Consider the following 24,461-nt stretch of genomic DNA (forward strand, 5'->3'; position numbering starts at 1 on the left):
CTCTTCCTTTTCCACTCTTCAGATGGCAGCTCCCTCAATATTCTAACTCTCTTCAGAAGCCTTCTCCCCTGTCCCCTACCCAGAGGCATGCAGGCATGGCTGCAAGCCCATGCACACGCACACATGCATGCACACACAACACACAGAAACACACACACACATGCACATAGCACACACACATATTAAATAAAATCGTGCTGCTAGACTTCATAAAATCATGTTTCAGCTGGCTGCCCCAAACTGATGTATTAGTCTCTCTACATTATAAGAGTTTCAAGAAACATTTAAGAATGAATTAATCTCGGTTTTCATCCACTGACTATTCCAATAAACCATGCTGTGTGCCTCTAATTCTAGAAAGGTACTCTGGGCTTATGAATGACTCCACAAACACAAGTATTTCTTTCTTTCTTTGATTGCAGTCCTGGGAACTAAGGCTCCCATATCTTATCTTAAAAACAAGTAACACTAGGTACTTATAATATTCATAGATAAAAGCACCTTACCTTGTTTTTTCTGTTGTCATTGTACTTGATTAAGTCTAAAATAAATGTTAAAACTTCTTTGGGACAAAGATTATGTACATCTCTTAACAAAGCCATGGCAACTGGCATAGTCTACAAAAAAGGGAAAGAGTTTTAAACATATAACTCAATTTATTTGTTCCTATGGTAATTTGTACTCTACAGAGAATTACACTGCGGTTAACACAGACATGTAGATGGAGCCAAACACCCCATCTTCCATGTACTCCCAGTACAGACACATCTAACAGCATTACTACTGAAATGGGCAAGGAATTCAGAGAATACTGTCATTAGTGGACATAGTCTACAGGCTATGTGCCTTTGCTCTCACTTGCTGGAACAAAGTATAGATAATGTATATCAATTCATTTCTAAGTGATGTAGTACAGAGAATACACCATTTCAGCACTGGTTTACCTGTAACCCGCACCTTCACTGTCTGCTCTGGGTATCTGTGTGCTGCTCACTGCCTTACTTCACTGTCTGCTCTGGGTATCTGTGTGCTGCTCACTGCCTTACTTCACTGTCTGCTCTGGGTATCTGTGTGCTGCTCACTGCCTCACTTCCACACAATCATCTTTAGGGCTCAAGGATCCACTGGTGATAGGCATGAAACAACAGTACAGCTCACCAATCCTCAGACTAAGGACAGACAGTAGTCTAAAACGCAGGGTAACTTTCTTCTTTCTAAAATTTCATAAGCAATTTTCTGTTAGTCTCCACAGGACAGACATAAAACATTAAATTCTGCTAGTGAAATAAAACTAATTAAGCCCTAGACAGAACAGTAGATATACTTGGGGGCATGTCTCTGAGGAATTTCCAGAGGTTTTGCTGGAAGGTAGGAAGATCCACCCCACAGGTGCTGGCACAGTCCCATGGAGTGGGGTTCCAGAACAAATAAAAAGGAGGAGGAAGGCTGAGAAGCCCTGTTCTCATCTCTCTGACTCTCGAATGCACGCCTCATGGTTGGTGTCATGTTTGTCTTGCCATGGTGGACTAGATCCTCTCCAGCTGCGAGGCAAAACAACACCGCTTCCTTCCTTATTCATTCCTTCCTTCCTTCCTTCCTTCCTTCCTTCCTTCCTTCCTTCCTTCCTCCCTCCCTCCCTCCCTCCCTCCCTCCCTCCCTCCCTCCCTCCTGGTGCCTTTGTCCCAGCAATTCGGACAGGATCTGATGCAGGCAGTATGAAGTGTGTAAGAAAAACTAGGAAAAAGCTCCTTTCCCCAGGAGAAGATCTGTTCTTGCTGCCTGTTCTGCACTTTTGCAAGGCAAATTTAAACGTCTGATTTAGTCAAATAAAAGTGTTATGTAAAAGTCTTTTGAACTAAAAGCATCACTGTTCCAAGTTTTTTACTTCAACCCACACAATAAACTTTACACTACAAGCTAATATACAAGCAAATAGATTCTGGAAGCAATACATACAAACAACAAAACAGTAAAACCAAAAGATCCTTATAATTATTTTTATAATATGCATATGCTCGCTTCTGTCCAATCTATCTTCATTAGGAAAAAAAAAAGCAAAACCAAACCTCTAACCTCCATATTGCCTTCTTGTCATGTTTTTACCCCATAGCCAGAGCCCACCACACACTCCTGCCAGTCAGTCCTCTTCCTCTTTCCAGCCAGGTACGTCTCCTCCACTGGCGTGTCTTTCTTCTTCCTCGACTGCTCTAGTTTTGGTTGACCCACTGAGATTAAGTAGAACAGCTTATGGAACATGGCCACCTTACCAGTTGCTAGACTAAGGAGGAAAGGGCTTTGTAAGTCCCTCTCCCCTTCAAGACAGAGGGTGAAGGTGCAATCTTGAGTGGGTCTCCTGCTGATAATCACTGCTGCTGAGACGTCAAAATGCAACAGCCACACCCTGCCCTAAAGAGAGTGACCCACAACGTTGTTTGGAACCCCTACTCCAAGATCTTCTGAGCAGGAGTTTCACTTAAAATAAAAAACCTTTTTTGACATGCTTAAGAAAAACAATCATCCCATGAAGGACAAACACAGAGTGGGGGGAAATGTGAAGGTGGGGAGGGGGGAGTGAGGGTGGGGGTGGGGGGGAACAGCCTCATAGAAGCATGAGGAGGGTGGATGGGATAGGAGGTTTCTGGGTGATGGGGGGAAGTGGGGTAAGGGGATAAAATCTGAAATGCAAATATAATACCCAATTTAAAAAATTAAAAATAAATAAAAAATAAAAATAAATAAATAAAAAGAAAAAAGAAAAAAAAAGGAAAAAGAAAAACAATCATCATGTTTTTCCGTTTTATTCTGTTTAATTCCTTTGTTGTCCCTTGTGCTGCTCAAAGCTGGACCTGTCTTTATGAACTTGCTCCTCCGGCTTCCCGCTTTCCTTTCTATCAAACACGCCCAGAGGTTGCTGATCTTCCAGACGACCACAAGCAAAGCGCAGTGATTCCTGCCCACACTGCTGTCCTTACGGCAGCTTCTCAGCTAAGACAGGGCATCACTTCCCTCTTACTTTAACACCACACTTCTTACTGGTTGATCTAGTTCATCTAGCTTTGCCTTCACTCTTAGGACTGACAAACCATGCAAATAACGTGCAATCCACTCAGCAGCCAGTCATCCTCCCGCACTCCACTGTACCCACACTTCCGCTCACCCTCTAACTTACTGTTTCACAGAAAGCCTCCTGTAAGTGTAACACTAAACACACTCTATGTCCTTGATCAACTTTCTTCATTCTCAAAGTAGTTCAGAACTGCAACTAGCACTGCCCCATAGCCACAGCACCTTGCTTGCAGCCATGACACCTGCCTTTAAGCAAGCAAGCAAGCAAAGTTGGCACTGTGAGCTGGGCAACTTCTGAATATACTGTCCCTGTACTAGCAGGCCGACTATGAGAAAGGTCTGCACATACTCCATACCTCCATTCCCTTCACAACCAATCAAAGGCATTCATTTCTCTGCATGTTATGAGTGATGTAGATATGATTTGTATAAAGTTGATAAAAATCAGTGATCAGTGAAAATTCTAGAAAAGTTTTAGAGCAGAGGCTGGCTTATAAGAAATACATACCTATCATATGCAGGTTCCAAGTTTAACAGACACATGAGAGTTTGTGGCATAAAAAGACATCTCAGAAGGCAAGCATCAATAAAGTTACATTACTATAAAAACATCATAAGAACAAAGAGACAGGGTACCTTCTGTAGAAAATAACTCTGAAAGCTCATGAAGTTGTTTGTTTTCACGATGTTGGGACAAGTTTTACAACAAAACATTCTAGTAAAGAGGGACTTCATGGCTGGTGGTCCTGTCCATGTGCTCACCATTGAGTTTGCAATCTGTAAACGGTCAGAAGATGAAGAACTTTCTGTCACAATTGTAAATACACTTTGAAGACCAAATGGCTTTCCAAAAGCCAACACTACAATTCTTGGAAATTAACACAATCTGGTCTTTTATCACCCATTTCCAAGAAAATATACTAAGTCACCCACCAAAAAAACAAACAAACCACCCACTCAACCCAAGACAAACCAAAAGCCCCACTATGTGCATTTACAGTCGTTTTGTACAAGTCAATTTCTAAATGCCAGCATCCTCTCAGGTTTAAGGAAAATATGCTTTCGAAGGCTTCTCTGCCTGGGTTTCTCTCTATCCACTTAGGTAAACAGAACTCTGATATTTTAAGCTCATCAAAATTAAGAAATTATCATTGAGTTTGAACCATTCCTCAACTACTCAAGTAGAAAGCAAGCCAAACATGAGGTATTGTTTATTTAGAGAAGAATGCTGAGGTAAGGCTAAGCCACAGTGAATATAAGTCCCTGGTCAGCATAGGACAAATAAGAGCCTCTATCTGCACCCCAAATCATGTGCAAGGCCAGTCTCCTGTAAGTGCTTCCATGTTGGTATCTGTCCACTACTCAAGAGCAAAAGCCAGTGCTGAGTGAATGGTTGTTCTCTCTTGTTCAAGCCACAGACCCTACCCTTGCCAGTAAATCACTGGTACTCTGCAGGAGACTGCCACCTTGAACTAGTTCATAGGCTGGAGTCTCCAGTGTGGCTCACTCCAAGGCTTAGGAGGCCACAGATGTCCATCAGGCTGCAGCAGTTGCCCAGAAAGCAATGCCACTGCAGTCCTAGCTGTTTGTACCTGATCTAGCCACATGGAAAGAAACCCATGCTTCACAGATAAACAATATGTAAATACCTCAAATTTAAATGCAATAAAAAACATGTACAAAAAATAAAAAGAAAGGAAAAGAAACAATGACCTACATGTAATGTACCAAGCAAATGCTATGTTTAAGTAAGCAAAGCTAGCCTACCAAATTATAAAATATAAAAACAAATTAATGTATCAGAGACTCTGGGGGGAAAAGACTTTCATCAAAGTATAAAACTTTAAAGCATTCTTTCCTTTAACTGTCTAATTCTTTACTGTTAAAAAGTTAGATGTTGCCGGGCAGTGGTGGCGCACGCCTTTAATCCCAGCACTTGGGAGGCAGAGGCAGGCAGATTTCTGAGTTCGAGGCCAGCCTGGTCTACAGCGTGAGTTCCAGGACAGCCAGAACTACACAGAGAAACCCTGTCTCGAAAAACAAACAAACAAAAAAAAACCAAACAAACAAACAAAAAAAAAAGTTAGATGTTAATTCTGTTTTAGCTAACAGAATTGATAGCTGATCCAGGACATATAATAAGCACTGCAAACTTTCTCGCTTTGATAAAAATTATTTAAATATTGAAGAAAAGTGCTTTAGAAAAAAAATCCACATAATATTGAAAATTTAAAGGCATATAAAAAGTATCTGAGATAAAGGAAGTTATGATTAAATACTTTACCCTATAGTTTTATGGCTCTGCTATGATTTTAACAAAAATCACAAGACTATTTGGAGAACCAGTGAAATATATCCCTAGCAAATAATTCTATTTTCTCTCTAATACCTGAGAGTACAGAAAGTCGGCTGCATGTTATCACTAAAGACAAAACAAATATAAAGCATTAGCATACAGTGAAATGGGAATAAACCTATCATCCAGATGCTTTGAGATACTCAGTAGACAGTGTTCATAGTCAATTTCTGTCTGCATTCTTCTGGATCCAGATTGTTCTTAAATCTAAAGACTGTTTATTGCTGAGTGGCAGTGAAGAACGCCTTTAATCCCAGCACTTGGGGGCATCTCTGTGAGTTCCAGGCCAGCCTGATCTATACAACGAATTCTAGAACATCCAAGGCTACACACCTACACACACATTAAAAAAACCCAAACCTATCCTAAAAAGTAAAAAGAGCAAGACTGTTTATTGATAAATTAACTTTTTCTATAATGTTAAAATACGGTCAATTATTGTACATTATTTATTACTAACTTTAATTCCAAAAGCAAATAACTACCACAATCAAGATGTGTTAATTTTATGTATTCTCATGTAAGTACATAAATCACTACAATCACAATTTCTTTTCATTGTTTAAAGATTTAATTATTTATGAGTGCTCTGTTGTTGGCCTGCATGCCAGAAGAAGGCATTGGATCTCATTAAAGATGGTTGTGAGACACCATGTGCTTACTACAAATAGAACTCAGGAACACCAGAAGAGAAGCCAGCACTTTTAACCCGAGAGCCACCTCTCCAGCCCCCAATCATAGAATTTCTAGCCAAAATTTTTCTTAGCTTAAAAATAAGTTGGCAATTTAAAAATGGAAAAATTCTCCTTGGTTTTCAGTTTGACAATACTGATATTTTTGTACATATCTATTTTTATGTCAAACATGTTTCTTTCAAATCATGGTTGCTAGAAGCATGTGGTACAAGGTTTCAAAGGAACTGTTACCAAGAAAAACTTAAAAGACTCTGATGAGTTTTAATTCATTCTTGGAGCCTTTGTGTAAAGTGCATGGCAGTCTGCAGCAATCTTCGTCCTCCTGGAAACCTCACCTTTGCAAGACAGAAGCAGGCTGACATCCTCACTCTGTAGAAACACTGCTCCTGCTCTAGTATATCAGTGAGTGCAAGGCGCGATGCCGGCGTGGGGAACTTCTCCAAGGCCAAGATGGATTCCTGCTGAGCAACGACATCTCTCTCATAGCGGAGCTCATACTGCCACATGAAGTCAGCCTGCTCAAACTCCACCTTCCTCAGGACAGACATATCTGGGTCTATCCTTATCCACAACAAAGGAGAGTCGGCACTAAGAGAAAATACAATTTTAAAACTTACCTCTGGGAAACAGAAACAAGCAGACACTACTCAGACTCTGCTCTAGGCACAGTATTTTCATGCAGTTCAAATTTATTATAGCCATATTTTAAAATCTCAACAAACTTTTCACTATGTTATGCTAACTTTCTCACAATCTTACCAACAAGATCTTTAAGGATATGAAGCATTGTCACATAGAATACCAAATAACGGGGCTGGAGAGATGGCTCAGTGGTTAAGAGCAGTAACTGCTCTTCCAGAGGTCCTGAGTTCAATTCCCAGCAACCACATGGTGGCTCATAACCATCTGTAGTGGGATCTGATGCCCTCTTCTGATGTGCCTGAAGATAGCTATAGTGTACTCAAGTAAATAAATAAATAAATAAATCTTTAAAAAAAAATACCAAATAACAAATTTTCCACTGAAAATATTTCTCTGGACATTTTTACCTGCAATTATGAAATATCAAAACACAAATAATACAAACTGTCTTTGTTTAACTTTCTATAACCTAAAAAGTGCCTATAGTGTAAACATTATCCCTTATTGGAAATTCCATAAGAAATATAAAAGAAAGTATTTATTCTATTGGACTAACTTTAGTTGATATTTAAACACTTGGCACATTGGCTACTTTTTCTCAAGGAAGCTCTGAAATTATAAAGGTCCATTGGTTTATTCTCATGTATTTAATATGCAAAGTAAAACTCAAGTCTATGTCAGTATTTTAATCAAAACAATACCACTTGTAATACTAATTCAGTTTAATACTGGGTGCTTATGAAGTACTTGGTATAAAAATATTTGACATGTTAGAAATATCAACAAGTAAACATGACGATCAGCTATAATCTTAGCAGGTGGGGGAGGTGGGAACAGGAGGATCAACAATTCAAGTCCAGAGACTAGAGAGACGGGTCAGTGGTTAAGAACTCCTGTTGTTCTTACATAGGACCTAGGTTTGCTTTTCAGCATCCACAGGGTAGCTCATGACTATAACTCCAGTTCCAGGGAAGCTGATGCCTTTTGACTTAAACAGATGCCAGGCATACATGTTATACACAGACATGCATGCAAACAAAACACATTCATGTATGTAAAATTAATTTGAAATTTAAAAAAAAAAAAAAAAAGGCCTGATTAAGGAAAACCACCTGGGTTACAAAAGACCTTGTCTCAATAAACGAAAACTAAATACACAATTTAGCAGAGTAGTATTCAAACAGAGACAGTCTCAACACACTCTGGAGCACAGTCCCAAACACAATCCACAGCACCTGGGATTCACTTGAAATATAAACTTCAGGACCACAAATAATGTAGGGAAGCATACGTGGCATTTGAAGATCACCCCATGAGCAGCATGCATGCATATCGTGTGAGAAATACTACTCAAGGAAGCAGGAGAGAGCAAAGGTTGAGGCTGTTCCCATGCCTCCACTACTGCGTTTCCTCTTCATGTCTCATCCAGTCTGAACATAATTTTATATATTTAATGAGTTACGATCTTATTTACATTTTTCCTAACAGTTTCTCTTGACTTTAAATGGTTTTAAGAACATACATTTCAAAAGTAATTACATACTTTTAAGTAACTTACTCCATTGCAGAAAGATCCATATCGACTTCTTCCCCATTCATCAGTGGGATTTTTTTCTTCTTATTCCTATATTTGAAGAAAAGATTGAAAACTATGTGATTTCCAAATTGGAATGGAAATATCAAGCAGCTTAAGTTCAAATAAAGGGTCAGAATGAGCAGGCAAACTTCAAATAAATGGTTTCATGAAATACTAAAAGGTAAGGCAAAGAGGAGTGAATGCTGACATGGAGTTTAAAAACAACAAATCTACCTCAAAGCTAGAGAAAATGGATGTTGAGGGCTTTTTTATTATTGTTATTAAAAGTTAATGGAAAGCAAAACAGCCTGTAATATATAAGATTATATATGTATGTATCCGGACATGGTATCACAAGCGTATAATCCCAGTACTTGGGATGCAGTGCAGTATGCACAGTTCTAGGCCAGCCTAGACAAAAATGAGACTCTGTCCTAAAAATAAGTTAAATAAATATAAAACATACTTAATTCCAAAGACAAGGGTGACTCAACGACAGAAAGCAGGAGCTGGGCATTTGTCAGGGAGCATGCCTGTGACTCTGACATTTGGGAGGCCAAAGGAAGGTCAATCAAGGATGGTGGAGCTACATGAGACCCTGTCTCAGAAACCACAAACTCAGACTGCAGACAAAGTATGCATGGCATTGCTACTTTAATATAACACAGGAGAAAAAGCTAGCAGGTAAGGTGTTCTTCCTCATGCTATGTAGCTTTATTTAGGCGTTTTTTACTTGTGGGATCTGCAGTTTCATCTCCAGTATACAGTTAGGACTCACTGCCTACCTTCTACTTTTGGAGTGGCAGGGTATGTCATGTTTAAGGCTGTTTTCTTCAATTTGCAAGGTATGGTTGAAGGATCCATCTAGCTCTTGCACTGTCACTTTAAGTGGTCCCTTTAAAAAACAACAGCAACAACATACCATTTAAAGACTGCTAGAAAATGCCCAAGACATAGCTCTATATTTATTGGCAGCTAAGATATAAAACTGTGCTTATAAAATATGCACTGACAGAAGTGCAATGGCAGCTGGCGTCAAGGACAGGGGAAGTAAGAGGATGCACGCTCTGAAGTCTCTGTCCGCAGACGCTTCCCTGAGTACATACTGCAGTCATCAGTCATCCCAGCCTGAGAGCCTCTCCTCCACGGGAACTGGAGACGACAAAGCAACATGCTCTTCTAGAAAAGCACTTACCACGTACTTCTGGGTGCCAGGCGATGTGTAATCCTGTTTGATTTCTAGTTCTAAAACATTCCGTTTTCTATTAAATGCAAAACTTCCGTAAAACTTTACCACTCCACTCTGGTCTCTAAAGGACTGTGAAGGAATTTTACATACTGAAATGAAAATGTGCAAAACACAAAAAACCCCAAAAAACTATTGTATTAATAATTTTCAAATGTATTCCCACTAGATCAAAGTCTCAAAGTAAACTTCATTATATCCCAGGTGGCAAAATACTCAAAATTCTTTTGAAAAATGTTTCCCAGATTAAAAAAAATTTCTGAAACATTGAAAAGCTTGTATTTTGAAAGTAATGCTACTTTCCTGGATTCTCAATAGTACCCTGAAGTGAAAAATGTAAGAATTGCCAAGATCTAAGATACCATTCAAGTTGTGCCAAGCCCCGAGCACATGTCAAAGTCACCAGACCATTTCATCTTATAAGTAATGTTATAAGCCAGTCTGCTAGAGTATTTACCTTATTCACTATGGAACCTACTTTCTGCTCTTATTAAAAAGTACAAAATATGCCAAAATTTATAAATAGAGACAGCGGTGTTTACACGTGAATACATAATTCAATTCCTTTGGAAGGTGCTTTAGAAGATACAAGTCCCAGCTTAGTTATTTCTATTTTCTAGAGAAGTAACAATGGATCACCGCCCTCTTTCTCATCTTCCACAGTTTATTCCCTTGCCCATGTTGTTGAACTGCTACTGAAAAGGATACACCCACTGCTTTATTAAGGGCTGGATGTCTTTGCCAGAGACATTGGAAATGGACTTCAAAAACCCGTAGGTGGAAACCAGCATCTGGCTCCACATATGTGACTGGAACTTCTGAGATGAAGCAGTACTGGCCAGACTTAGTAGTTTATTGAAAACCTGCAAAGACAGAAGGACATATAATACTGTTTCCAATTGCACACTGCACCCAGTCTGCACTGGCAGTCATGTGATCATTTACAGATGGTAACAATTATATAGCATATACATTTTTCAGGTTAAATGCTATAAGGAAAAGAAACACACAAGTATTTAAACAGGACATAATTGCACTGTTCATAGAAACATTACTGGATGCTAACAATGTGCTAGACATAGTATCATTTATTAAGAAGCACTATATGTGATACCTGCCAAATCTTATACAGGAATTCAAAACTAAGAATACTCATTTAGAGTGAGCACAGTACTCTCATGTCAGACATGTCATAATCTCTTGTGTTCTTCTACGTTAAAAGGGGGTTGGGGAGAGGAGAGGAGCTGAGGCTCGGCAGGGTGGCATTTACCTAGCACACGTGAGAGTGTCACGGCTCGCCAGCGTGACAGGAAATCCATAGATAGCAATACTAGCTAACATCTATACCGTTCTAAAAGGACAACACCCGCTCACGGCGCACTTCTCATTTTATATTCCTGTTCTTCAGTCTTTAGAGAAAACTTATGCTTCCATCTTTACATCAGGGATTAAACCCAGGGACCCATCCACATTAAGCCAGCACTCCAATTTATTACATCCTCAGCAAAAATAATTTTTTTTTAAGTTTCTGCAGTAAGCCTATCTTTAAGAATGTTATCAAGGGGGCTGGTGAGATGGCTCAGAGGTTAAGAGCACTGACTGCTCTTCCAAATGTTCTGAATTTAATTCCTAGCAACCATACAGTTGGTTACAACCATCTGTAATGGGATCTGACACCCTCTTCTGGAATGCAAGTGTACATGCAGGCTGAACTCTGCATACATAATAAATAAATAAATAAATCTTTTAAAAAACAAAGAATTATTAATAGAAGGGGAGGCTAGCTGATATTTTTAATGCTTCTATCAGTCTGGGAATTGTGATGGTTTGCATATACTTGGCCCAGGGCACTATTAGTAGGTGTAGCCTTGTTGGAGTAGGTGTGGCCTTGTTGGTGTAGGTGTGTCACTGTGGGCAAGGGCTTTAATACCCTCGACCTAGCTGTCTGGAAGCCAGTCTTCTGCTAGCTGCCTTTGGAATAAGAGGTGGAACTCTCAGCTCCTCCAGCCCCAAGTCTGCCTGGATGCTGCCATGCTCCCGCCTTGATGATAATGGACTGAAACTCTGAACCTGTAAGCCAGCTCCAATTAAATGTTTCCTTTATAAGTGTTGCCTTGATCATGGTGTCTGTTCACAGCAGTAAAACCCTAAGACAGAAATGTACCTCAGTGATAAAGCATTTTGCCTAATGTATACAAGGTCATATATTTCATCCTCAGCATCTTAAAAAATAAGAAAAATAAAAAAAAGGAGAGGAAAGGGAAGAAGAGAAGAGGACAGGACAGGACAGGAAGGACAGGAAAGAATGGGGAAGGAGGGAGAAGGGGCCAAAAAGCAAGGACATATGTTTACATGAGTAATCCATCTATCTTGATACTACTATTTCATTTCCTATATTGGAACTACTTACACTAAAACTTGCTTTAAAATAGAGCAAAATTTAACAGCTTTGTCCTGCTGTTAAATTTTTTGCTTTGAGTTTGTCCTGCTGGGTTTTGGTCTTACTTTGGTCCAGTATTTCCTCACTATGCCTCAATTTCTCCTTTTTAGAATGGCAATGTTCTATGCAATTGTCTGTTAGAAGTATGCAATTTGCTTTTGATTTTACAGAGGGTTATAATTAAGAGATTGCTTTGAGTCTCAGAAGAGATTTTGGACATTGAAATAATGTCTCAACTATGACAGACTTTTGAAGTTGGACTGGATGTATTTTGCATGATGACATGGCCACAGGACAGTGGGAGACAGGGAGGAGGATGTGGTGATTTAAATGAAATGTCCTTCATGAGTCGAAAGCATCTAAATACTTGGTCAACTGTTGGTAGCTGTTTGAGGATGAGGAGGTGTGGCCTTGCTGGAGGAGGTGTGTCACTAGGAATAGGCTTTGAGGTTTCAGAAGATGCCAATCCCTTTAATGTTGTTAAGTTCTTAATGTTAGCACTTACTTGCAGCATAAATTCCATGCTGATTCTGTTTTCAATCAGTCTCATCACGAGGTGAGCTTTACACTGAAACATGGTATAGTATTCCCAGGACAGTGTATGTGGATGCTTGATTGAAAAGTGGAGGTGAGATGCGGGGCTGAAAAAAAAAAACAACAAAGCTGACTAGTAAAGAAAAAAAAAGTAGAAAAGAGACTTTATATTTAACATAAGCAATTTAAGCTGCTCATAATTTTCCATGATTCCAAATTGCTACGTTAAATTTTACACAAGTACTTTTGCACAACAAATATCAAAAAGCAGTTTCTTTATGATTCTAAACATAGAATCACATAGAAGAGTATGGAGTGTATCAAATTATACGCTCACAGTCAATATCTGCGTGGTGTTCCTTCCAAATTTAGTTTCACCATAAACATAAAGTACGTTTAAAAAACAGAAAACCCAAGCACAAGTCAGGGGTGCAGCTCAATTGATAATATACTCAAGAATCCCTGGGTTTGATTCTGAGCACTAACAATGTACTTTAAAAGTATGCTAATTTAGACTGTCTGTGTTGTTAACCAAACCGCTGCCATACAGGAATACGGTATTTGGGGAAACCTGCATCTGTGTTCCTAGACCCTGATCACTGTTATCTGGTTCTGGAATGAGTTATCTCTTATATTCCATTTTGAGGTCAAAGATGGGTTTACTCAGCCTCAAGATACAATGGCTGAGTAAACAAGCGTAGTCCTAAACAGAGGCACAGAACAGCAGAACAGTAGGAACAAAACAAACCAAAGCACAGCAGAAAATGTAAACATTATCCTTCCATGTCCAGCACCTAGGACATACTGTAGGAGTCGGGTATGGGTCTTAAGTTCTATGCAATACGGCACTGGCTGCCTCCTATAGCACACTCACCTTCTATCTAGGGCTGTCTAGGGCTGTCTTGAGCTAGTTTTGCTGCTTGCAGCTTTCCCTTGCAGGTTCTCAAATCTCCAGCTTCCTGGAGTCTTGACTCCACCCATGGCTTCACTCCCATACCCTTAAGGCAGGTGAGGTACAAACACTTCCTAAGAAGGTCTCAAGGGGCAAAATACTTTCCACTGTCCTGCTTTCATCTTTTAATGGTCTTAATCTATTTGGCTACCACCTCTGTTTATGTGTTTGCTTTCTGGGCAAACAAGGTTTTTTGCTTATAATTTTCACCATAAACCCGTCTAAAAGCAATCAGCAAAATCCACACCAAAGCGTCCTAACTGGGCTCCCTTAAATTCTCAGGATAGACAAATGTAGGCCTGCTCTTCGCAATAATGTGACATGCATGGCCTCTCACCCAATTCCAAGTAGAGTTCTTAGTCATATCATAAACTTCCTGAGTTGGTCTTTACTGCCCATATTTCTCTTGGCATTTGATCATCTGAGCTCCTAACAGAATTGCCCACTAAACGTGCAGCAGTCTAGAGATACTGATGGCTACATCTCCAAACTGTTCCAAATTTCTTAAAAATTCAGTTCTAAAGGCTTAAGAAACACAATGAAGATTAAGAGACAGTAACAACTCTACCTCTGGTACAAATTTTCTGTGTTAAACTTTTTGTCTGCAACAAAAACCTGAGAAAAACGGCGGAAGTGAAAGGCTTCACTGTGGCTCAGCTTTCGTCTCCCTGACAGGAAGGACATGGCTGAGCACAGCTCCTGTCTCACGGGAGGGGAGAAGCAGGTGGGAACTCAGGGTCTGTCTCTCCTTCAGTTCATCTAGCCCTGGACCTCCAAAAGCTACAGCAGACTGCACCCTCATTCAAAGAGCTTCTCAATTCTCCTGAATCACCTTCACACAGACTTACAAAGTGTGCTTTACTAATCCCTGGGAGTTTCTCAGTTGAATCAGGTTGACAATTCAAGTTAACCAGAACAATAAACAAAAGAACTACTTCCGTAGATTTTAAGTTTTATCAAGGTTAGTATGACAAAAATGAACTAGAAAACACCATATCAAACAGAAAAGCCTTACATTTCTAGGCTTAAATTCAGTTACAGTCATCTTACGTGATGCAACAGAAATGCAGAGAGGGGATCTGACAAATGAGTCTGTGACGTCACACTATCATCATTACAGTTCTGGCCTTACCCGGCCCCAAGGGACGCACTGTAAGGGACTCCTGTAAGAGGCAGCCCATAAAACGAAGTTTATAATATCACATACTTATCCTTTTCTTTTCCACCACCAAATATGGGATGCAGTAAAACTCCCCCAGTTTTCAGTTCATATGCCACTATTTTATCTAGCTCCTAAAAAAAGACACAAACGGAAGAGTCAGTGAAAACTTCTTCATACAACGATCTTTAGTACTAGACCACAAATTCTCTTTCGTGGAATCAGATGTAAATGTAAGACAAGCAAACTATATCTGGAGAATAGCTTGTGGTTTTATAAGCAGACCAAGCTATACAAGCTGGCTGAGTACTAAAATTCAAAAATCTCCCTGTACTTTGTGACTTCAGGGCTCGCCAGCAGCTCAGCAACTTTTCCTTATGGCTCTTCTCTTCTCAGCCTCTCTGATTTGCCCTCTAAATTGATTTAGTCCTTCTCAGTATTTTGCATCAAAGTTAACTGAATGATGTTAATAATATATCAATTTAAACAACCCTATTCTTCTCTAACATATAATACCCATTAAAGTTAAGAGAAAAAAACAAAGAAAGAAAAGCTGAAAAAAGATAACATCATAACTATATAACATTCATGAAGTTTAAATAATATTAGGCAGGCCGGGCAGTGGTGGCACACACCTTTAATCCCAGCACTTGGGAGGCAGAGGCAGGTAGGTGGGTTTCTGAGTTCAAGGCCAGCCTGGTCTACAGAGTGAGTTCCAGTACAGCCAGGGTTACAGAGAAACCCTGTCTCGAAAAACAAAAACAAAAAAAATTAGGCAGCAGAGAAAAGTGGTAGGCAGTATCCTGAGGTGGTTAAAAGCTAACGGGGTCCTGGCGATACAGCTGATTAGCCATATACTTTACTAAATAATGAAACCTCTGTGTACCTTAGTTTCTTCACCTGGAAAGTGGGGGTGGTAAGAGAATTAAGACAGTCAGTACTATTTGTAATCACAGTAGTACTGTATTACACACTGTAAGTGGTTATTCCCTTCTGAAATAAAGAATAGGCTCTAGGAGTGCTAGGTGTATGAACTCTCTAACAACTTTCTGGGCAGAGTGTTAATTTAATAATGATATTGAGATAAAGATTTTTTTACCTGAAAACCATGAATTTAAGATTTAATCAAATCGAATGATACCATTACAGTAGCTATGTGCATGAAGAGAAATAGATATACAAAATACTGCCTTTAGTCTTTGCCTTCATCTTTAAATAATAGGAAAATATGTGCCAATGACAGAGCACATACGGTAGGTATTGAAGACTACCTGACATACAAGTGGTTACTGTGTGCCTAACACCATTCACACTGCATGAGTAGCGTGCCACTCTCCCTGATGGAGCAGACACTGCCAGTACACCATCCTCCCCCAGGTTAGATTTGGAAACAAACAGAAAACTCAGTTATAATCTTTTCGTCAGTGATGTAATTTTCATTTTATTTGAAAAGAGCTATTTTTCAAGTGATATTTTAAAAGTATATTACAATCAGTAAAACAGAGGACAAGGGGGCCAGCAAGATGGCTCCGTGGGTCAAAGAGTTTGCCAAGAAGCCTGAGCACCTGAGCTTGATTTCCAGAACTCAGTGTAAGGAGAGCAGCAACTCCAGGAAATTGTCTTCTGAGCACACATGCGCACTAGCATGTGCACTGCCCCACACACAAAATAAATGAATAAATGAAATTAAATAAAAGACAAGAGACATGGAAATCAGGAAATGTTATCACATATTACTTAACGCACAAGTGGAAAACAAATCTCTCTCATTTACCTCTTTAATCCAATGGCGGTATTCATTCACACCAAACGTTTTTTTCATCCACAGTCCATAAATATAGCCTGAAATTCCCTTCAGCACCCATTCATCAGACCTAAGAAAAGGCAATAAAACTTTTCATCACTAAAGCCTGTCCAAGCAGGGTCAAGGAGACTCACAGAATCAGTGTGATATGAGCCACTGCTATTTTTAGGCAACTACAGGTTATTAACAAATTATCAAGTTCCTCACGTCTTTTAGGTTGAGTTGCCCATCCAGCCTTCTTTATATCTGGCTAGATCTTTAATTTTAAGAATGCTAAAATTCAAATGCATGTTTTAAGGTCTTAAACACTGTAAGTGGTCAACTGTCTTCCTCTGAAATGAAGTGCTAATTGTATGACGCCCCTAACAGGAACTGTTTTGGACAGACCTTGTGTCTGTATAGGCTGGGACAGTGTAGCTCAATGATAGTGACTTGCCAGCATGCTTGGGAGTCCTGGGTTTGACCTTTAGTATACAAAAAAAAAAAAAGCACCCGATTTGAACTTAGCAGTGTACTCATTCTGATAGTGGTAGGTACATCTCTTTACACCACTATTCAGACTGCCTGCCAGTAAAGAAGTACTTGCCCACAGTCAGGGCTGCTTAATTCAAAAGTTCACACTTGCTAGGTGTTCTGGCACATTCTCTACAGTTGGAGGCAGAGGCAGAGTAGTCAAGAATTCAAGGTTACCCTCAGTGTCATAGGTGAGAATTCAAGAACATCTTAGGCTACATAAGATGTTATCTCAAAGATTAGAACAAAATCCACATACTTGGACTGGGAATGTTTATCAGTGACAGAATGCTTGGCTCTCTTGTGCAAGGCTCTGAGTTACTGGCAACTCCAACCCCATGTTCTTTATTGTGACACGTAGGCATAATTTTCATACCCTGGGTTTTACAGTACCTTTAAGCTGAACTGTTTAATAATTGTACTTTCTCCAGGGAAAAGGCAATCTGCACCAACCACTCATTCACTGACACATGTGCACATACACACACACAGAGAGAGAAATGATGTTATGTTTGTAAAAAAATAAATAAGTAGAATCTTATTAAAATATAAAAGAAATTACAATCTCAAGGAAGTTTTGTACAGACCTTTAAATTAACCCCAAGTGGCCAAGTGTGTGACTTTCATTGCAATCCTAGCACGCAGTAGGCAGACAGGCAGATGTCTGTGAGTTTGACACCAACCTATTTTATCTACACTGTAAGTCTAAGTCAGGCAGAGGAACAGTATAAGACTCCTCAAAAAACAGACAAACAATAATACAGAGGTCATCTCACTCAAGTTAAAGAAAGAAAAGATCCTCTCTCTCTCTCTCTCTCTCTCTCTCTCTCTCTCTCTCTCTCTCTCTCTCTCGTGTGTGTGTGTGTGTGTGTGTGTGTGTGTGTGTGTGTGTGTGTGTGGTGGGGCTCCAACTGAGGGCCTAGCACCTACACGAAAGCACTATACCTCTGAGCTGCATCCCAGCTCCAGATGTGTTTTCCCTTCTCTGCTTTCTAAGCACTATACCTCTGAGCTGCATCCCAGCTCCAGATGTGTTTTCCCTTCTCTGCTTTCTAAAAAATTGGCAAAAATCTAAAATAAAATAAAAAAACCCTACACCATTAGCACTACTGTTGAAGATAATTACTCAGCTTTAAAAATAACCACAAACATTTTTCTGGATTTGAACACTGACATTAGAATTCTAATTAGTTTTCTATACATCCAAATCTGCATTCTATGCAACTAAGACACTCTTCAGAATTCTTACTTTTATGATAAATTATATAAGTAACTCTACTGGTTTTTTGGAAACAGGTTTCACCATGCAGTGGAGACTACATCTCAGCTTGCTACAGAGATCAGAATGGCCTCAAACTCACAGATATCTACCTGTTGAGTGCTGAAGTGAAAGGCATGTGCCACCGTGCCCTGCTAATTATACTGATTTTAAAGCTGAAAATAACCCCAACACTTACTTATAAATTACGGCCAAGAGTCAGCTTACAATGCAAAACAAGGAAAGTAAGAGTGAAGCACGTGGTATATACCAGTGATCCCCTTGGGGGCTGGGGGCAGGAGTGTCAGCATCAGTTGAAGGGCAGACTCAGCTACATAGTAAGGTTGAGGACAACCAAGGCCACAGAGACTGTCAAAGAACAAGAGAATAGGGGAGGGGAGAGGAGGGGAAGTCAGCTTTCCTGATCCTTTGGTTCAGTCTGTAACTTTGAAATTACTCACCAAGACATTCTGGATATGAAACATCCGAAGAACTGCTGTGCTAAAGACTGTGCCAAGCACCGTCTGGTCAGTGGTGTCTCATCTATAATCATGGCACTGTGCAGAAGATTTGTGCTGAAAGCCAAAAATGTGGAAGTCACTTAGGACCAAGAGATACGTAGTCAGTCAAAATACAGTAACTACAGTCTAAAGCAATACAATTTTAGGTTCCAGTTCAATACAGAAGAAAAAAAAGAATATTCATCCCATAAGTTTCCTAATTTTTTCAAAATTTATCTGAAATTCAGTCTACTTGAAGCAAGGAACACAGGTTTGTACTGATTGTAATAAAAAATATTTAAGTCCCTATTTTGAGGAGTAAGAAGCTAGTGTTTATCAGAAATGTATCCTAATACAAAGGGGGAGTTACTTAATTTCAAAAATCTTTTCCCAAGTTGGATACAGACCCACACTCCAGTAAACCAGCATTCAGTCTGGGGCAGAAACACTTAGTGGAGAGCCACTGTCTCCAGAAACCAGAATACCAATAACAAAAATAAACCTCTTTTCTTGGTATCTATTACATTTTGGTACTCCGTTATTCACTTCTAAATACACTGCTCCATTTGATTTTTCCAACTGTGTTCTGAAGAAAGCATAGGATTAGTGTCCACCATTACACAAGAGCCTTTAGACAGGAAAAGTGAACAACAGCCCTGACATATAAAATTTACAAATGTAGAACTTTCCCCCGAAAAAATGAACACAAATGGAAGGCTACAACAAAAGGGAAAAATGGAATTTTGATAACAAATTGGTGATGCCAGTACAGTTTTGTAGTGCTAGCAAGAAGGCACACCAATCGCCTATACAATGTATAAGCTAAACATTCACAAACATTAGGAACCAGAAATGGAAATGTGAATGCCAACTGTGGAAGAAGGCACTAGGATCCCTTACTTCCTTATGTAAGAGGCTACACTGTAACATTTTTAAAAATACCACATTACCTATAAACTCACTCCCACCTGACGCTCAAAACCAGTCTTAAACCTGAGAGCCAATAGCTTCTCCTTGTATGGTTACTCTAACTTTGGTATTCTCCATGTGAAGGGACACTAACCTGAAAATGCTCATAGAAGCATAAGCAGCTACTTCAACATAAGCCTCATCAATGAAGACTGTCTTAAAACAGGAGTATGGATAGCGACAAGTCAAAATTTCTTCATAAAATTCAAAAACTTCGTGAAGGTATGACGTAGTATGTTTAAGTAACGGAAGAAGTTGAGGCAAACAAAAATGGGTAACCTGGAAACAAAAGAATAGCCAACTCAAAAAAAGGGTGTATTTAGTCTGTAATAAATTTCATAATGGTGAAAGTAGCTACTGTAAAATTAGTAGGCTTTTCAGAACAGTTTTACAAAATTTTCACTGTACTAAAAAATTAAATCTAAAAGATATTAAAAGCTTACACACAATGAAAATAAAACTGTTCCAAATTAAAATTTTTCTATGCATAAACTAGAAAGAATTATATAATAATATCTTACGTGTTTACACCTAGCAAATATTGAGTATTTTATAGTAATATTTTAGTTATTTTTGTGTGTACAATGTTGAAGATTGAACCCAATGGCTTTCACAGGCCAGGCAAGGACCACTAAAGTGAATCTAGAAATTAATAGTTTATGCTGTCCTATAACAATGGCTTGTAACGGTGATTCTATTCTAGCTCATGCTACACAGGACCTCAGTTATGCCCATGGGCATACCAGAACAATCACTCCAGTCACCCTGATACTTCAGCTACAGACCAAGTACCAGTGCGCCGAATATGGGCAAGCCATGCTGGTAGTAAGGAGGTTAAAAAATATTCACAACAGAAATAGAAATAATAGTCATGGTTTTCATATTAAGCTAAATTCAAAACAGGTATCACAGCCTGTCTTATGAAACAGTTCTATGCCAAATGAATGAAGAAGCCAGGGACAGTGGCCCACATCTGTAATCCCAGGACTTCATGCTCCAAGAATGGAGTCCTGTGAAGAGAATTTTGAGTGCTTGTGAGGAAACGCCCAGAAACCAAGACAAGAATCTTCTGACTCCAGTCAGTTTGTTCAACAGGGAATTGTTTTTGAAATGTGCTTTTGTGACCCTCCCAGGTATAGCAGATAGAAGTTTACTTCAGATTATTCCCTATAAATGGCTACTTTTGTTTATAGCCTCTATGCTAAAACTTGTTTTTGCATGTGGAGCTACCAATGGCTTGTTTCCCACATGTGGCTTGCCCCTGTAATTGCACATACTTTACTTCTGTGACTCTGTTTAACCCTCAGAGTCTAACTGTCTGATGCTCTGAATACAGCTGCTGTCACGGAAGCTGTAAGTTCTCAGTCAGCAGCTCCATTCTCCCAGGCCCCATTGCCCCTGAACAAAAGAGTCTCCAGTTCAAAGACAGCCAGAGCTACAGAGTGACACTATCTCAAGACACAAGAACCTAGGAACTTCTCATCCACAAGATGGTATCATAGGCAATCATTTCATGATAAATAAAAACCAGATGCAGTAGTGCACGCCTCAGTGCTCAGGAGCTCAGGAGGTCAGGAGGTAGGAAAAAGATTCACATGAGTTTTAGGAAAGCTGAGGCCACATAGCAAGACTGTCAAAGAAAAACAAAAACAAGACAAAACAAAGTAAACCTAAAAATAGTTTGAAATGTCAGGATTAAATAAAGTCGACACCACAGATGGAATTAAGGCTAAGAGAAATACATTATGATTAGAGAAATATATGTAAATATAAATAAACTATTTTAAGTATATGAAAACTTTTGATTTTTTCTAATACAGTGCTTAGCATTAAAAAAAAAAGTCAGCCTGGTTAGAGTGTTGGCTGGTTTCTAAAACCAACTGTTATTACTAATTTCATCTAAGTCCCATCCCTGGAAGCAGGAAAACTACACTTTGAAAATTAAAGCATAGGCACGGGACCATGAACACATGGCTTTAAGGGCTATACAGAGACCTTATTTAAAGAAAAAAACTAATAAATATTAAGATTTATTCTCACTTCAGCAGAATGAGGTATGGATAGAATCCTGATCAACAAACTCATTAAAATGTTTTTAATTCCAAATAAATGTAATGTGAAATATTTTCTTTTTAGTGATAGTGTTAAAGTATTTAAACATTAAAAAGTGTTTATTTATTTGACCTTTCTTATTGTAAGGAGTAAAAGTACAGAGAAGAAAAGGACGAATGAAATGGATATATACGTACCTCATGCATATATGGATCCACAAGTATTTCGAATGGCCCAATGGCCAAGGAGATATTGGATGCTGCTGTAGGAATAGTAAGCATATAATGGAAGGTCTTCTTCCTCATGTCATGAGTATACACTGTCTCCACCAAGTCTCCATTGGACACGGCTACCATTGCAGCATCTACCGTGAATTCTAATTTCCAGGTACACAACTCAGAATAGGAATCAACACACGGGAACCAAAATCTACAAGCAGATTAACAGTACAAAATATACTTTAGAGTTAAAATCTCAGGTCAAGTCTTACTATATAATAGAATCAGTACATAATACCAAAATACCAACAATTCTAAAACACAGCCTTAGAAGAATAATCTGAGGAAAGCACTCACATTATAAAATATTTCAGTAACTTGTAGTTAATGACAGAGCATGAGAAAGAGTGGATTATAATTTCACATAAAGACGCAGGTGCAGGTCCATATGTGACCCACTGATGTTAAACAGCAGCAAAAAGCTAGCTATAAAGAGCACAGCATGTGTGTGAGCCCGTTTACTTAGCGTTCCAAACCAAGCACAATCAATGGTAGGTAGGTCAGGAACTGAGTGACTAGACAGAATGCCAGGTGTGACGCTGACTAGAAGCAGAGGAGAAACTGCCACTCTATCTGTGTTGCTCTGACTGTGAACTCGGTAGGGTGTTCACTTGTGAAAAGTTATTATCTTTTTACATTTAAATGCTGCAGTTTTCTGTATGCATGCTAAACTTAACCATAAAGTTAAAGAATCGTGCTGATAGGTCATTTCAAAACTCTCTCTAAGGAAAAGATGAAAATGACAAAACCAAGAAGAAATACTCAACAGACACGATTCAAAGAAGCTTGGGGGTGGGGGACAAGCTTACATTGGCCATTCTAAAAAACACACAGCATATTCAATACTTAAAAATGCAACTAGAAAAATCAACTGGAAGCCATGAATTTATAATCTACCTTGTAGAATTCTGATACCCACAAGAGAAGACATGAGCACCTCTCTCTGCCATACTCCCCTCTACACTGGGTACCACGAAATGAAGACCTCCTTTTGGCTGATCCAAAGAAAAATTAATATGTATCTTCAGGACCTTTAACTCTGCAATAAATGAATATATACATTCACTGACACATAAATAAACAAGAGTAATCTATATAATGAATATACTACATATACTACATATAATGAATATAATGAAAACCACAGCCTGAGCATTATATATATAAAGAAACCATAGAGCTGTTTGGGATGTAGCCCCAGTGGTGGGGCACTTGCCTAGATGCTAGAGGCTGGAACCAAACACCAGGACATACAAACAGAGAAATGGTACTACTTGACCCGGCACAGGCTTTTACAGTATTCACCTACACTAGCTGATAGCTTGCCTCCATTCTCTCTAGCTGCTGCTTGTAATCTCTCACAAAGTATACCACTAACCATAGCATATTCTCAACATTTCTGACAACATGCAATGTTTTCAGAAAGATTTCAAACCCCCTAATAACACCTGTCAAATCCAATTGCAATTCTACTTTTTGAGTTTTGTATTTTCTCCCAAACTGTTAGTTCTACTTAACTTTGAAGAGTAAAGGAAGGGAAGTAGGGTGGGGAGGGTTACTGAAGAAACTGCATCATCTATTATGTCCTTCAATTATATCCTATTTCTGTATAATAAAAAACACCTTGTGTTAAAGGGAGTTGTTTTAATTTCCCCCAGATATCACAAGTGGATGCCTATGCAATGATAAACTTCTACATGGCCCTAAACTAAATAATACCACTAGTTCTCACCTGCTTCCAAACACACTGAAAACAAAGTATTTTCTTTCTTCTTTGACTTTTATAAGACTTAAATAAAGGTAGAAAGAATTTTTCAAATAATAATTGTACTGGTTATATCTTTAAAGAATGGATCATGAAGACTTAGAAAGGATAAATTCAAAGTATATAGGACATGTGGCAAAATCCCACACACTATCATGTGCTCAACCACAAAGTAGCTCAGTGACCTTACTGTGGGACTGAGAATGCTATTCTGTAACATGGAAAAGCGAGGACTGTTAATGCCGCAAAAATGCTACCATTCCAAAGGGATCTATCCACACAATTTTTAAAGTACCTTTCATTAAAAAGACAAAACAGCCGTGTGTGGTGGCAAATGCCTTTAGTTCAAGGACTCAAGAGACTGAGGCAGATGGGTCTCTCAGTTCAAGGCCAGCCTGGTCTACAGATCGAGGAGTGAGTTCTAGGACAGCCAGAAAACAAAAGAAAAAAAAGAAGGAAAGAAAGAAAGAAAGAAAGAAAGGAAGGAAGGAAGGAAGGAAGGAAGGAAGGAAGGAAGGAAAAGAAAGGAGCTGATGGCATAGCTCCTTTGACAGAGAACATTCCTAGCATCTACAAAGTGGTTTTCTTGCACTAAGAAAACAGTGAACCTGGGTCATTTTGTAACAGCCCATGGCTAACACATTCACATTAATCCA

The 24,461-nt window shown here is 39.1% G+C and overlaps 1 protein-coding gene across 3 annotated transcripts in view; it reads right to left on the reverse strand.

Annotated features, from left to right (window-relative positions):
• The window catches only part of Taf2 (TATA-box binding protein associated factor 2), a 55,842-nt gene that overhangs the window by 25,997 nt on the left and 5,384 nt on the right, over nucleotides 1-24,461 (reverse strand). For 2 of the 3 annotated variants that reach the window (XM_076911359.1, XM_076911360.1), the window contains exons 5-18: nucleotides 22,938-23,079; nucleotides 21,960-22,191; nucleotides 19,805-19,989; nucleotides 18,703-18,816; nucleotides 16,441-16,540; nucleotides 14,715-14,800; nucleotides 12,527-12,662; nucleotides 10,290-10,444; nucleotides 9,531-9,645; nucleotides 9,121-9,230; nucleotides 8,318-8,383; nucleotides 6,453-6,705; nucleotides 3,703-3,843; nucleotides 507-617 (exon numbers count right to left, since the gene is read on the reverse strand). In XM_076911359.1, coding sequence (XP_076767474.1) covers nucleotides 507-617; nucleotides 3,703-3,843; nucleotides 6,453-6,705; nucleotides 8,318-8,383; nucleotides 9,121-9,230; nucleotides 9,531-9,645; nucleotides 10,290-10,444; nucleotides 12,527-12,662; nucleotides 14,715-14,800; nucleotides 16,441-16,540; nucleotides 18,703-18,816; nucleotides 19,805-19,989; nucleotides 21,960-22,191; nucleotides 22,938-23,079 — 1,946 coding nt within the window. Of the gene's footprint in view, nucleotides 1-506; nucleotides 618-3,702; nucleotides 3,844-6,452; nucleotides 6,706-8,317; nucleotides 8,384-9,120; nucleotides 9,231-9,530; nucleotides 9,646-10,289; nucleotides 10,445-12,526; nucleotides 12,663-14,714; nucleotides 14,801-16,440; nucleotides 16,541-18,702; nucleotides 18,817-19,804; nucleotides 19,990-21,959; nucleotides 22,192-22,937; nucleotides 23,080-24,461 lie in introns of those variants that run through there. The other variant, XM_076911361.1, reaches the window with a different exon arrangement.

This window comes from Arvicanthis niloticus, chromosome 13 (assembly GCF_011762505.2).
Source record: "Arvicanthis niloticus isolate mArvNil1 chromosome 13, mArvNil1.pat.X, whole genome shotgun sequence".
NCBI classification, from domain to species: domain Eukaryota; kingdom Metazoa; phylum Chordata; class Mammalia; order Rodentia; family Muridae; genus Arvicanthis; species Arvicanthis niloticus.